The sequence below is a fragment of the Moschus berezovskii genome, chromosome 16, assembly GCF_049115385.1.
Source record: "Moschus berezovskii isolate FMDL1 chromosome 16, NW_MosBer_1.0, whole genome shotgun sequence".
Lineage (NCBI taxonomy): Eukaryota > Metazoa > Chordata > Mammalia > Artiodactyla > Moschidae > Moschus > Moschus berezovskii.
The window spans coordinates 7428476-7444991 of NC_142475.1; the positions used below are offsets into that span (position 1 = coordinate 7428476).

Sequence of the window (16516 nt, forward strand, 5' to 3'; positions counted from 1 at the left end):
ACAAGTGAATACATTTCCTGGTTTATAGGGCTTCCCTTGTGGCTCAGCTGGTAAAGAATCTGCCTGCAATGCGGGAGACCTGGGTTCGATCCCTGGGTTGGGAAGATCCCCTGGAGAAGGGAAAGGCTACCCACTCCAGTATTCTGGCCTGGAGAATTCCATGGACTATCCATGGAGTCGCAAAGAGTCGGGCACAACTGAGTGACTTTCATTCAATGATAGGGAAGACTTTTAGGATAGATGGTTTAATTTTCCAATAGCTCAAAATATTAGATTTTTCTGAAAGCCTTTAAATATTTGAGAATAACAGGAAATTTCTCCCATAAATACTCCTTTTGCCATGTTGAGAATCCTTGGCTCTAATCTTGAGCTCTTCCTCATGCAAACTGTACTCAAGATCTCTTAATATTTTGATTTCTTTTCAGAGGTGTACATTCATTTGCCAAGAAGCAGCTAAAATGTGGTGGCACAAGGCAAAAAGGATACATGAGATAAGACATGGCCAGCAAAGCAAAGAAAAAAATTAGCATCTCCACTTTTTGAACACTTTGATTTCTATAGCTCTAACCTAGACACTCCAGCTTTTTCTTTTTTGAGCCACATTATACTGTTGGCTCATAATGAGCCTGCAATCAAATAAAACCGAGATTCAACTACCCTGACTCCAACTTTTATCTTTATTCTCTAATGGCACATTCAGCAATCTTTTTCAAGAATAATTATTTTTTGAGCTCCAGTGTCATATTTTATATTTACTTTCCTAAATATCATAAAATAAAAAAGTAGTAGCAAATGATGTTACTTATACACAAGGCAACATCTTAACACCTAACATATATTAAAAGACACTGTGCCTTAGCGCTCACTCTCAACTCTTATCCTCTCATCATATTCTCGACAAGGTCTGGGTTTTGTCTGATAAATTAAAGGAGTTAAGATACTAATCCGAATTATTAAGCACTAATTATATTTTGAGCACTGAGCTTTTTTTTACCTCCCCCCTCCTATCTGAATTGTCTCCCAAGCTTTATGAGGCAGGTGTTATTATAATACTCTCTTTTCAGACAAGGAAAATGAGACTTAGGAAGGATGAGTAACTTGATCCTGACTTCACAGACAGCAAGTATCAAAGCAAGGATTCAAATCCAGATCATTCTTACTCCAAAACTCTTAATCACATGATGTGCATATAAATAATAGAACATTTAAAACATAATCTGGAAGTTTATAGGGATGAACACCTAATTATTTGAAAGTTCAGAACTAACTGAGACAATTGTCAGCATAGGAACGGAACAAAAATAGAATTATGATCAGTTCTAACCATAATCATTCTCAACAATGTCCCTCTTTCTTTTTAAAATGAATGGTATAGTTAGTAGCTTATGATACAGAGAGACTGAACAGGGTATGCCATCAAAAGTTTAGAAATCAGGTCAGAAAAGGAATAATATCTGAAATGAAAACAGTAAATATCAATATGCATAGCTGAGTGAACTTTATAGGTCTAAAATTGATAATATACTTTAATCCAACTAGTATTTATTGATTTTTATGTGGTATGAAGACTCTAATTTCATCGTTTTTTATATAAATAATCGATTATCTCAGAGTAACTTAATAAGTAAAATAGCCCATCATTTCTCCACTGATCTACCCAGTTTACTCTGGCATAAATCATTTTTTTAAATATAGGAATCAATCTATTTCTGTGATCTCTTCATTGTTGGACTATTTGTCTATCTCTCTGTGCTAATATCACATATTGCCTTAATTAGTATTGGTTTAAGAAAGTCTTTATATCTAGTAAATGGGAACATTTTGATTAATATTGGACCTTCACTAATAATCAGATATTTTCTAGTCAGTTTGTTAAATTTACATAAAAATATTACTGGGAATTTTGTTAAAATTGTACTCAATTTATGAAAAATTTGAACATTTATTATACTGAGCCTTTCTATTAAGCAAACTATATTTTGCTCTAATTTATCTTTTGTCCTCTTACGTCGTTTACTGCAAGTTCCTAGTTTTCTTCTTTAAGAGTTTACACACCTTTTGTAAATTTATTTTTTGTTCTTATACTTTTGGGTCTATTTTAAATGTCATTTTTGTAAAGATTATACTCGGTTTGTATGTCTGTGTACTTTGTATATTGATCTTATAAAAACACTTCTAGTTTCTGCTCTAATATATGAAGCATTTGGCAGTTGTAATTCTCAACCTCACAATAAGAAGAAAACAAACAAACAAACAAAAAAACGCTGAACAAACAAAAAATAATTCTTAGCTCCATCAGAGAACTGCAGTTAGAGAGCAAACTGTCACTCCCAAAACTGGAGAGCCAGAAGACTACAGAGAATCCAAAGCAAAAGTCCCTGAAGCATTTTACTGTAGTATAAGAAAAAATTAAAAGGCTAAGATAAATTCCGGTGATACAATTCGCCAAAGTCATACCACCTAAAAAGCAGATTTAATCACAGGGTTACAGACTGCTTCCCTACCCTGCTACTTCGTACCGCATCAGTGAGGCTCAGTATAAAACCCATGGATTATAAATGAGGGAGCGGCAAAACATAGTCTATTTAAGTGTTTCAGAAGAAAGAAGGACAAGGTGGTGGAAGAGCAGGTGGACTCAGAGAACATCCCTCTCCATGGATGCGTCAGGAAAACATCCACAGACGCAGATTCTCACAGGGCACCCACTAGAGTCCCTGATCACTGGAGAGGAATATGCGGACAGGCACAACTCAGCAGGTTGAAGGGAAGGAGGGAGGAGGAGAGTGAACAGGACCCGACCTGCACCCCGGAGTCAGGGAGCAGAGGCAGGGGAGGGAGCCCCACATCCGGTCAATTGATCAGGACAGAGAGAAGCATCTGAGCAAACTCCTGTGGATGGCACACACGCAGAGACGAAGATGAAACCGCCGCTGAGCTCCAGGGGCCGAGCGACAAAGGAAGGGGTCTGAAAGCTTCCCATCAGCTGTCTAAGCGACAGACTAAACTCACACAATCAACCAGATGGACTCTACATCTACAGAGCGAAGCAGCTGGTCTGTGACAGTCCTAATGAAGTGAGAAACACACAGGACAATCCGTGCCATGGCCGATGTACCTTGGACAGGGATGCAAGTCTACCAGTGCACACGGTGGCTGGGAGCTGGATCGTGGGGCTTGGAGAGCAATCCCAGTGCAACGACTGATGATGACTGCAGGGAGACGACTCAAGGAGACAGGAGAGAGGAAATCCATGGTGGGGATGCCTTTGGAAGAGATCCTGGAGACCATGGAAGCAGGGTGCATTTGCTGAGTCACGTGCAAGGAGTACAGCCTTCACTGTAGCTTCCATCTCCCCATATGCCTGCACTGGCAATTGAGCACTAGACAAGGACCCCCGCCAGGGGTCTTTGAGCATCTGCTGGGCCAAGCAATGGAGAAGGACCAGTCAGAAAGGCATTTTGGGTGCCAGCTGCCAGACGCTAGAAAAGAATCCTAATAGAGCCATATCTCCCGTGCCCATGACCACTGGCTTCTCTGCACACCTGGCACCAGCAAGGCTCCTGCAATCAAAGCAGCTGCACCACCTCCATGCCTGGTCCTCACGGGAGCAGACCCAAGTCCTTTAGGGCATCCTTGGGAGCAAACTCCTGTGGGTAATACACATGCAGAGATGGGGATAAAACCACCACTGAGCTCCAGGGGCAGAGCGACAAGGGAAGAGGCTTGAAAACCTTCCCATCAGCTGTCTAAGCTACAGATCAAATTCACACAATCAACTAGACAGACTCTTTGTCTGTAGAATATATCAAAGGACAATGAGTCTTTCCACAAAAGAAAACACTCTAGCTCTGGCAACTGGGGTCACTGGAGACAATCAAATGCAGGAGAAGGGCCAGATAGAGTCTGAGCTGTCCCCACATCAAGTCCAGGGACCAGGCCTCCCCAGCACTGGAGGGTCTCCTAGGGAGGCAGAAGTGAGCTGTGGCTCACTGAGGGAGAAAGGTCTCTGAGAGCCGAGACCCGAGAAAAAAATTTATTTTAGTTCTTATGTTTTCATTTGTTCTGCAATTCATTACGGAATTTTTTTTTTTCTCTTTATTCTTTCTTTGTTGTTGTGGTTGCTGGTTAAAACAACAAAGCCCAGATGACAACACATCTGTTTACAACATAGTCAACCAAATTTTGTAAGCCCACTGTTGAGGCCCTACCACTCAGAAAAACAACAACAACAAAAAATATTCCTTTCAAAATATTACTGCTCACTGACAATGCATCTGGTAACCCAAGAGCTGTGATGGAGATATACAAGATTCATGTTGTTTTCATGCATGAAATCATGATATCCACTATACAGCCCTTGGATTAGGAAGGGATTTTAACTTTAAAATCTTAATATTTAAGAAATACATTTTGTAAGGCTATAGCTACCATAGATAGTGATTCTTTTGATGAATTTGAGTAAACTGAAAATCTTTTAGACAGAATTCACCATTCTTTATGCCATTAAGAACATTTATGATTCATGGAAAGAGATAAAATATCACTATTCATAGGAGTTTGGAAAAAATTCATTCTGATCTTCATGGATGACTTTGAGTGGTTCAAGACTTCAGTGGCAGAAACAACTGCAGATGTGGTAGGAATTACATGACAATTAAAAGCAAACATAAGCTTAAAGATATGACTGAATTGTTGCAATCCCATGATAAAACTTTAAATGATGAGAAGTCGATTCTTATTGATGAGGAAAGAAAGTGGTTTCTTGAAATGGAATCCACTCTTGGTGAAGATGCCATGAAGACTGTTGGAATAACAGAAAAAGGGTTTAGAATATGATGTGAACTTGGTTGATAAACCAGCGGCAGAGTTTGAGAGAACTGACTCCAGTTTTGAAAGAAGTGCTACTGTGGGTAAATTGCTATTAAACAACACTATATGTTACAGAGAAATCACCCTTAAAGGGAAGAGTCGATCAGTGTAGCAAGATTCATCATTGTCTTCTTTAACAAATTGCCTCAGACCATGACTTTCACCAACCACCACCCTGATCACTCAGCAGTTATCAAGAACTGAAGGCTAGCAATTTTTAATCAGTAAAGTATTTTTAACTAAGGCATGCACATGGTGCTTTGGACATAATGCAATTGCACACTTAATAGACTGTAGTACAGTGTAGTATGGTGTAAACATAACTTCTATAGTTATACATACTGATAAACTGAAAAAACCATGACATTTATTTTATTTGCTATTTCTGCTTGATTTATATATTCACTTTACTGTGCTGGTCCAGGACTGAACCCAGAATATTTCTGAGGGATGCCTATAATGGCAAACTATTCTAAAGTTTATGTGGGAAGGTAAGAGATGCTGAAAACACAACAAAATACTGAAGAATAAAATCAGAAAATTGACAGTGTCTGATATCAAGACTACAGTAATCCAGAAATGTAATATTGTTTTCTGAGTAGACACATTATTCAATAAAGCAGAATAAAGAGTCTAGAAATTTACCTACACACATAGGCAACTGACCTTTGATAAAAGATCAAAGGCAATGGAGAAAGGATGGTCTTTCTAACCAACAGTGCTGGAAAAACTGAAAATTCATAGCCAAAATATTGAATTCTAGACAATAGATTTTACACCTTTCACAAAAACAAAACAAAAATGGATCATAATCTTAAATATAAATGTAAAACTATTAGAATTTTTAAAGATAACATAGGAGAAATTCTAAGTGACCTTTGGTTTGGATATTTTTTTTTATAAAACACCAAAAGCACAATATAGAAAAGAGAATAACTGATAAGCTGAAACTCATTAAAACTAAAAGTAATACAAAATACACTGAAAAGACAATGGAATGTCAAGCCACAGACTGAGACAACAAATTGAAAACATATCTGATAAAAGATTCGTGATCCAAAATATACATAGAGCCCTTAAAATAGCAACTCAAAAGTTGATCAAAAGATCTAAACAGTCATCTCACAAAAGATGATGTGCAGATGGCAAACAGGTAAAATATGAGAATATGCTTAGCTTCACAATTTATTAGAGAATTGCAAGTTAAAAAATTGAGTAACCACTTACTAGAATCCAGAACACTGACAAGACTAAATCCTGACAAACTTGTAGAGTAGCAACAGTAACGTTCATTCATTACTGGTAGTAATGGAAAATGGAAGAGACACTTTGAAGACAGTTTGGCAGTTACTTTAAAAAGTAACACAGTCTTACCTTATGATCAGCAAAATTCCACTCCCAGGTATTTAAACAAATAAGTTGAAAACTAAAGCCCACACACAAACCAAAATGCATGTTAATATCAGCCTTACTGATAATTGCCAAAAACTGGAAGCAACCAAGAAGTCTTCAACAGATGAACAGGTAAGCAAGCTGTGATACACCCATACAATGAAATACTACTCAGGAACACAATAAAAAGAAATGGACTATCAGGTCATGAAAAGACGGAGCAAACTTAAAGGCATATTTTTAGTGAACAAAGGTAGTGTGAAAAGGCATAGCTGAAATGGCTATGGCTGGTGTTTCCAACCATATGACATTCTAGGAAAGGCAAAAACTATAAAGATGTTAAAACCATCAGTAGTTTCCAGAGAAGAAGGATGAGTAGGTGCAACATAGGATTTTCAAGGCAGTGAAACTCTTCTGTATGATACTGTATTGCTATGGGACTTCCCCAGTGGCTCAGTGGTAAAGATCAACGGGTTTGATCTCTGGGCTGGGAAGATTCCCTGGAGGAGGGCACAGCAACCCACTTCAGTATTCTTGCCTGGAGAATTCAATGGACTGAGGAGCCTGGTGGGTTACAGTTTACGGATAGTAAAGAGTCGGACACGACTGAAGTGACTGAGCATGCACACACGCGGGCACTGTAATCCTATATGATATGCATTTATCAAAATCTGTAAAACTTCGACACAGAGAGTGAACTGTGGTGCAAACTACTGATTTTAGTCAGTAATACAGCAATACTGACTCAACAATTGTAACAAACACCTAATAAGGGAGAAACTGTGTTAATGTATAGAAGTGGAGGGTGGCGGGGCTGTGAGAATAACTGTATTATCTGCTCAACTTTTCCATTAACCTTGGGCTTCCCTGGTGGCTCAGAGGTTAAAGCGTCTGCCTCCAATGTGGGAGACCCGGGTTCGATCCCTGGGTTGGGAAGATCTCCTGGAGAAGGACATGGTAACCCACTCCAGTATTCTTGCCTGGAGAATCCCATGGACGGAGAAGCCTGGTAGGCTACAGTCCACGGGGTCGCAAAGAGTCAGACACGACTGAGCGACGGAATGGAAGGGAACATGGCCCTAAAATTAAAATCTAATTTTTTTAACCTGGATATACTATTATTATTTCTAAAAAATTACCTAGCATTTATTCTGGGTGTTCTGTTAGAAACTAATACAACTATGACTAAAGATAGTTTTATTTCTTTAAAAATCCTTACATCTTTTATTTTATTTTATGATCTTACAACCAGAAGTAGCTGTGCAAGGTTGTCGGAAGGGGGGTAGAGAGAGCAAGTACTTCATTGTTTTCCTTAACAGCATTTTTCCAAACACCTCACTTTATAGTGTTCACATTATATGTGAAATACATAAGGCAGCTGTGATTTTTGTTTTTGTAGATGCCACCTCTGATTAAGTATCTTCTTTGCTTTAATTCCAAGTTATCATAAATGGAATTAAATTTTCTTGAACACATCTCTGTATCTATTAAGGTGATCATATAGAGAATTTCCTTTAATACTCCCTATTACTTTTAAGACAGAAGGGAGACCAGCCCTGGGTTCCTAAGTTAGGTTGAATAACCATGGCTTATATTTCTCTGGCATCCTGTTTCTTCCCTTTCAAAACAGGCATCACATCCACATGGCTGTTTAACTTCTCCACATGACTGTAATACCACGAGGAAAGATGAAGTCTCCATGATTTATTTATCGGAAACTAGCACTGTTCTTTGTCCAAACTGGGACTCAATAAAATGTTGTTTAGTTAACTAGTGAATAAATACGAACATCTCCACCAGCAGCCAACTGCCACTCCAGATTGGAAGATACTCTCATCCCTTGGGCATCCTTCATTGCAGACAAGAACGGAAGATACATTGCATTGTTGCCAAAAACAGAAAGTGAAATGGTTGCACTAATGATAAAAGTTAATTAATAATTCAAAGACATATTGTTTACATTGCAATTATTTATATACTTTGATAATTTTTTGATTATGAATACTTGCTAAACAATGTTGTGCATTAGAATACCCATTTGAAAATTTCTCAGATTAGAATTCGCTAAAGAAGCTGGAAGATCGAGTTTACAAAAGTATTTCAAGATGTGCCTCTGTACTGGACCCCTAAATGGGCAACTTATTTCCTTAATTGCAATTTTTGCTTCCTTATGTTACCAGATCATCACTATATGTTACCATGCAGTCAATGTGTACAAGATCTCAAACAAAATGTCAAATAGTTGTAAAAAACTGAGAAAAAAAAAATCATCCTTAGCTATTTTACCTGTAGGTGATGTGCTTGTGCTGCCACTTCTGGCCTGTTAACGCATACCGTTTTCGACGAATGTTGAATTTGGAGCTGCCTCTTGTCTGGTCAGGCACACCACATCGAGGCTTCTTCATCCAGCTGCAGAAAGCAACATTTTCCAGTTATTACCCAACAAACCCAAAGATTAATTTCCAAAAGAAGTCCAATGACAAGTTATGACAGTGATACTAAAGCTGGGAAAAGAAATTAATAAAGGAAATTTTATGTTAAAATATACTAAAATTTATAAAAAGTCAAAGGAAATTTTGTCAGTTTTATCGCATTTGAATCTAAGAAAAAAGTATGCATTTTTTCCTGAATGATCAAGAATCACTAGTTTATAACTCACATCCTTTAGATAATTTTTCTAACTCATTTCGAGCTAAATGGAGAGCAGGTATTACGAAGCTTCTAACTAGAATCTGCTGTTAACAAGATATGTGACTTTGGGCAACTCTCATTCATAAAATGTGACTTTGTACAATAAATTATAACTAAAGTCTCTTATAGCTTTACGTTCAACATTCCATAATTTAAAAAATCTACTGCATGGTCTTCAATTCCAGGACTCCAGAAGATATGCAGATGACACCACCCTTACGGCAGAAAGTGAAGAAGAGTTAAAGAGCCTCTTGATAAAAGTGAAAGAGGAGAGTGAAAAAGTTGGCTTAAATCTCAACATACAGGAAACTAGTATCATGACATCTGGTCCCACCAATTCATGGCAAATAGATGGGGAAACAATGGAAACAGTGACAGATTTTATTTTGGGGGGTTTCAAAATCACTAAAGATGGTGACTACAGCCATGAAATTAAAAGACACTTGCTCCTTGGAAGAAAAGCTGTGACCAACCTAGACAGCATATTTAAAAGCAGAGACATTAGATTGCCAACAAAGGTCCATCTAGTCAAAGCTCTGGTTTTTCCAGTGGTCATGTATGGACGGGAGAGTTGGACTATAAAGAAAGCTGAGCACGAAAGAATTGATGCTTTTGAACTGTGGTGTTGGAGAAGATTCCTGAGAGTCCCTTGGGCCGCAAGGAGATCCAACCAGTCCATCACGAAATCAGTCGTGAATATTCATTGGAAGGACTGATGCTGAAGCTAAAACTCCAATACTTTGGCCATCTGATGTGAAGAACTGACTCACTAGAAAAGACCCTGATGCTGGGAAAGATTGAAAGCGGAAGGAGAAGGGGACGACAGAGGATGAGATGGTTGGATGGCATCATCGATTCAATAGACATGAGTCTGAGCAAGCTCCGGGAGTTGGTGATGGGCAGGGAAGCCTGGTATGCTGCAGTTCATGGGATCGCAGAGTCAGACACGACTGAGCCACTGAACTGAATAAGGAGATATATGCTACTCTTCTCTAGCTTACACATAAGGAAGTTTTTTTAAAAAGGTAAGTAACATTTGCCTTTCTCCTTCTTTTCAGTTGAAGCATTATCCCAATTTCTGAATAACAGCCATTCTCTCTGAATTTTTAATAATAACCAAATTTAATGCTCAAGAAATTTTTTCTGAATATGAGGTTTCGTATCACCCAAATAAAATTTAAATATTAATATTAGGAAAATAAAATGTTGGTTTTGATTTATTGATTGTTAATGCTTATATCGGAGAAGGCAATGGCAAGCCACTCCAGTACTCTTGCCTAGAAAATCCCATGGATGGAGGAGCCTGGTAGGCTGCAGTCCATGGGGTCGCTAAGGGTCGGACATGACTGAGCGACTTCACTTTCACTTTTCACTTTCACACATTGGAGAAGGCAACGGCAACCCACTCCAGTGCTCTTGCCTGGAGAATCCCAGGGATGGGGGAGCCTGGTGGGCTTCCGTCTATGGGGTCACACAGAGTCGGACATGACTGACGCGACTTAGCAGCAGCAGCAGCAGCAATGCTTATATAGATACAGTTGTCTAACTTCCTTTTAGGAAGGTCTCATTTGACCATTGTCAGGTTTTCTATGTACTTTCCTCTTGTCTACAGAGAAACATTTTCATGATTTTGATAAGTTTTTTCATTAGTGACTCATAAAATAACTTTACCATTCATTAGGTCATTTAATTTAACAATTACAAACTAAAGCATAATCTTCATGATGTTACATGCTTCAGAAAGTGGAAATGAGAAAAGAATCAATTTTCATTATATTTCATCAAATACTTAATTTCTATACCCTTTATATAGAAAATTATTGACTACAGAGATGACTGTCTAAGATGTCCATTCCATGAAAATGAATGAAATAGTTAACATATTACATGAATAAATCAGCTAACCAGCTTTTATAAACATAATAATGTCATGCAACAATGAAAGCACTATTTTCACTTTTTAAGAAAGACAACACTTTTCTGATAAGCATTATACATTTGCCTTCTTCTGTTCTGTTGCCAGTAATAATGTAAACACTGGGGTTCAGTTCAGTTCAGTTCAGCTCACTCGTGTCCGACTCTTTGCGACCCCATGAATCACAGCACGCCAGGCCTCCCTGTCCATCACCAACTCCCAGAGTTCACTCAAACTCATGTCCATCGAGTCAGTGATGCCATCCAGCCATCTCATTCTCTGTCGTCCCCTTCTCCTCCCACCCCCAATGCCTCCTAGCATCAGAGTCTTTTCCAGTGAGTCAACTCGCCACCATGAGGTGGCCAAAGTACTGGAGTTTCAGCTTTAGCATCAGTCCTTCCAATGAACACCCAGGATTGATCTCCTCTAGAATGGACTGGTTGGATCTCCTTGCAGTGCAAGGGACTCTCAACAGTCTTCTCCAGCACCACAGTTCAAAAGCATCAATTCTTCGGCGATCAGCTTTCTTCACAGTCCAATTCTCACATCCATACATGACCACGGGAAAAACCATAGCCTTGCCTAGACGGACCTTGGTTGGCAAAGTAATGTCTCTGCTTTTTAATATGCTATCTAGGTTGGTCATAACTTTCCTTCCAAGCAGTAAGCGTCTTTTAATTTCATGGCTGCAATCAGCATCTGCAGTGATTTTGTTAAGAAAGCTGATCGCCGAAGAATTGATGCTTTTGAACTGTGGTGCTGGAGAAGACTCCTGAGAGTCCCTTGGACTGCAAGGAGATCCAACCAGTCCATCCTAAAGGAGTTCAGTCCTGGGTGTTCATTGGAAGGACTGACGCTAAAGCTGAAACTCCAATACTTTGGCCACCTCATGAGAAGAGTTGACTCACTGGAAAAGACCCTGATGCTGGGAGGGATTGGGGGCAGGAGGAGAAGGGGACAACAGAGAATGAGATGGCTGGATGGCATCACCGACTCGATGGACGTGAGTTTGAGTGAACTCCGGGAGTTGGTGATGGACAGGGAGGCCTGGCGTGCTGTGATTCATGGGGTCTCAAAGAGTCGGACACGATTGAGTGACTGAACTGAACTGAACTGAACTGAGCCCAGATATTTTATGTATTTAAGAAAAACGTACCATTTCTCAAAGGGACACAGCGTGGTATAGTGGGAAGTTCCCCAAGTAAATGTCAAAAATTCTGGGCTCTGAAACTAATTCGGACTTCACTTAGACTTTGACTTTCAGTTTTAGAAAAGTAGAGAAAAAATGTATTCTTATCTTCCCTATTGTGTAGGGTTGATATATATTGATCATTATAAATGCTGAAGTATTTTGAGTATCAAGGACTCAATGGACACAAATAATTCTTCCCTGCACCAAAAGAATGAGTCATCTCCTCCTTTGCTATCTACAAACAATAATGCTATTTGACAATGTTACTGAACTTATAGTACACTTGTGGCAAAATAATTTGTGACTATGTCTAGCTATACAGTTAACTTGAAGTTCCTTTTATTTCTAATAGAGAAACTAAATTTTTATTGACTTTAACATCAATGAAAAATATGTTCAGACATAACTGTCAATAAACTACAGCATCACATTGTTCAGTTCAGTTCAGTTCAGTTGCTCAATCATGTCCGACTCTTTGCAACCCCATGAACCACAGCACACCAGGCCTCCCTGTCCATCAACCAATTCCCGGAGTCCACCCAAACCCACATCCATTAAGTCAGTGATGCCATCCAACCATTTCATCCTCTGTCGTCCCCTTCTCCTCCTGCCCTCAATCTTTCCTATCATCAGGGTCTTTTCAAATGAGTCAGCTCTTCGCATCAGATGGCCAAAGTATTGGAGTTTCAGCTTCACCATCAGTCCTACCAATGAACACCCAGGACTGATCTCCTTTAGGATGGACTGGTTGGATCACATTGTTATTCACAATTATTAATAATAATAAGACAAATATTTTGATGAATACAGAATATCATGAAAAAATTCACAGAATGCAAAATAACACTTTATTCTTTTTGCTTATCAGCGTTTCCACAATTACTATATTATTTTACTCTCAATTTTTAAATAATGATTTTTATACCTTGCCCATATGCACATAATTTGTTTTTTCCCACCAGTGAAGAAAAAACAACCAAATATCCACAAACTTGTCTACCAGCTTTTTTAACCTAAGTTGTTTTCAAGTGTTGCTCCTTTGGTTAACTTCGGGCTCACTGTCTCTGCTTTTCCTCATGTTATCCTCTGAAAACATGGAGTGTCTGGAAAATCTTTATACTCATTATTAGAATTCTTTCGTGTTTTCTTTTCCTCTCCCATTGAAAAGGACCTTGGTAACTAAGGCACGTTCTTCTTGTGTTACAACACTGACCATAATGTTTTGCTACAAGATGTACTACTCAAGCTATTTTCTATATTTCTCCAACTTGTATCTTTCACTCGGAACATAACATGGAGCAGAGATAATAAAGTTTCAATAAAGAATCAAGTATAAAATCAGCTGTGTTTGCTATATGATAAAAGCTGTATCTGTTTTGCTCTGATTTCTTTTAAGACAGCCAGATACAATATTTTATACTTTTGTGTTTTTTTCACAACTACTCCTCGGTTGAAACAGTTATAAATACAGAACAGTATGTACTTAATAAATATTGGTTTTTAGCACAGAAATATCCTTAAGATATGATCTGCTGAACTGTCATTAAAATGAGTCACCAGTCTACATGAAATCAGACTTACCAAGATGATTACTTGTCTTACTTTTATGCTTCTTCATTTAACTTTTCCTCTGCTGAAACTAATATTTATTTGGGGGATGTTTTTACTGAGATAGTGGTATCAATTATTTCTCCAAAATCATCATTTTATAAAATCCAAGAATATCTTTACTGAATCTGTTGAATGATATGACTGTGCAAGTTAGAACTTATAAGCTCATAAGCATTATAATACTTATTCAAGATGTGTTCATTCTCTCTACATTCAGGTGTTTATTGGTCTCAGAAACCAGACTATCTACTACATTATTCTTGATGTCGTCTTGTTCGGGAATTATCCAACTGTGAATCTCCATAGGAATTGCTTGTGGCAAATGCTGACTTGTATCTTCCAGAAGCTTTTCCTCCCACCACCGCCACTGATGCCCCCTGCATGTCTCATGGCAACTGTCACAGTCCACACTGAGGTGATCAACATCCCCCCCGCAAAAAAATCACAGTGGCATTTTGACCTGGTATATCTTTTCAAATTGGACTCTGTGAATGACTTGCTAAAACTTTTAACATGTGGATTACTAGATCTACTATGAAATATCTATGTTGTTGGCCCTTTCACACCGTATTTTCTTAACAAGTTGTGGGAACAGGCTATTAGGGTGGATTTTAAGAGACAATTATTGCTGTAATTAAGTTCCTTTGAAGAAGAGACTATGTTTTTTGAATCTCCATATGCCTCTTTCAGAGATAAAATGCCCAGTAAAGAGTAACTGATTCAATAAATAAATGAACAAATGACTGCTAAAACAATAAATAAAATAACAAATATCATTAAAGAGTAGAAACAAGCCCTTTGTTACTAAAATATTGAAAGCACAGACTTTTCAGTGAAAACTCTTCCCTTGATTTCCCTACTGTGAGAACTGTCATTAACAGAAAGCTAGTAAACAGTATCGGGCTCTCTGACTCTCTCCCCATTGAAAACAGATGTCTGATTTGCTGTTTCTCATTTTCCTTGGTTTCAATATTTCCATTTTGGTCAATTTCAAGCTACTGATGACATCAATTGGGGACAGAGATGTGCACACTCCGCTTCCTCCAGCCACACGAGCCAGCTCCGGCGCATCACAGATCACCATTCTTATAGTGGCTTCTGCTGTACATCTGTTTTGACTCCTACTGTTGGTATTTTCTTTCCTATTTGGAAAATGTATTGCTAAACTCCAGGTAAGTACACTTAATTTTGTGTTTTATTGTTTTTATGAAATCTCAGGGGAGTTCAGAGTTAAAGTAGAGCTTAATAGATTCTTTGGATCTACTAAGTTCCAAAGCAATGCACAGAAGACAAACCATTCCATTGGTGGTTGATGAAGTTCACTTAGAGTTCTTCAGACTCCTTAGTTTGGCTCAAGAACTGAGACGGAGAGAATGCAGGTGCCCTTGACTTACTCAATTGTGTTTCGATCCACTTTTCCTGTCATGTTAATGCCGTAGAACTGCTGCATGGCAGCTAAGGCGGACTGCATGGTCTCCGCAGAGCGCAGCACCGACATCCTGGGGTCACTCGGGGGAAGGTAGCCGTACTTCTGTAACCAAACCTGCAATAACAAGTACAGTAACTTTCAGATCAACCTCACCATTTTACAGTATTTTTATGGCAATCAGTTCATGTCTCTAGGTGACTTTAAACTTCATTTGCTCTTTAAGGGCACATCTTATTTAACTGCTTTGTCTTTAATAGCCTTAGGCTATTTTTCATATGTTCAGTGCTTGTTACAGATCTAACAGATCCACAAACCCTAACTGTAAAGAAAAAGGTTCACCATTTGTCACAAGATTATACTACAGCAGATACTCGATAAACTCACCGAGAAGATCATTTCTGCCTTTGAGGATCTCAAGTTCCCAAAAATGAAGATATTTTTTCAACAGTATGACCCCCACTGAGACGTCTATGCAGGAAGCAGAAGTTAAGGTACATGTGCCACGTCTAAACTGTCACTTTTCTGACCAATCAGAGCACTGACCACGGCCCCCAGAGAATCATCACATGTGGCCAATTATTCTATAATGACATTTGGGGTATGAATTCTATGGTCCAGCCAAATGTAACTAGATATGTTCAAGAACAGAGGACGGTTTCTCATGTAAAAGATACCCGTTGACTTATTTACCATGGTTCACTTCAAACCAAATCACACAACTGACAAAGCTTTTCGTATACAGATGAAATCAGACTATTTTGTTAAGAATATCTGGCCCTCTCCTTAAGTTGGGTTTCCTTATTCCGACTCTGCTATTCTAGGGAAGAGAGATTTGGGGGGATAGGGAAAGGAAGATGTCAGTGTGGAGCCTGGTCATGATAACAGCGAAAAATCAGTCATTTCACGTTAGATTTTTTTTTCAATAATCAAAACTTGGGTTATTTGAGAGGATTGGGGAGACTCTCTACCACGGAGCAGATGTTTTCTAGTCTTACAATTCTAAGCGTTCATTTTAAATGCACAATTATATGCCCAGCCTATATCTTATCCCATTGTCTCTTATTTCAATCTTCCACAGAGCTCTAAGACTTCTTAAAGTGCAGTGAACTACCTGTCAAATGCAGAAAGACCAAGTAATTCTGCCTTTGAAACACAATAAAAGTTTCTCTATTGAATGGAAGATATTCACCAGTATGTGTTTCCCCTCATCCCTGAGTCTATTCATCATACAAATAATAATCCTATGAAACTGCAGCTTTCCCCCAATACCTGAGACAATTCCATTATGACCTTATAACTAAAACACAAAAACGTTATTTTCTTACTGAACATAAACAGCAATTATAGAAGTTAAATTTCACCAAAAGAACTTGATATTAAATACATCAAAGTCTTAACATGTAAAATATAAGGTGGA

At 38.4% G+C, this 16516-nt stretch overlaps 1 protein-coding gene across 1 annotated transcript in view; it reads right to left on the reverse strand.

Annotated features, from left to right (window-relative positions):
* The window catches only part of MMP16 (matrix metallopeptidase 16), a 368590-nt gene that overhangs the window by 167524 nt on the left and 184550 nt on the right, over positions 1–16516 (reverse strand). Inside the window, exons 2-3 of the mRNA XM_055431810.2 lie at positions 15065–15213; positions 8548–8670 (exon numbers count right to left, since the gene is read on the reverse strand). Of these exons, the coding sequence (XP_055287785.1) occupies positions 8548–8670; positions 15065–15213 (272 nt within the window). The remainder of the gene's footprint in view (positions 1–8547; positions 8671–15064; positions 15214–16516) is intronic.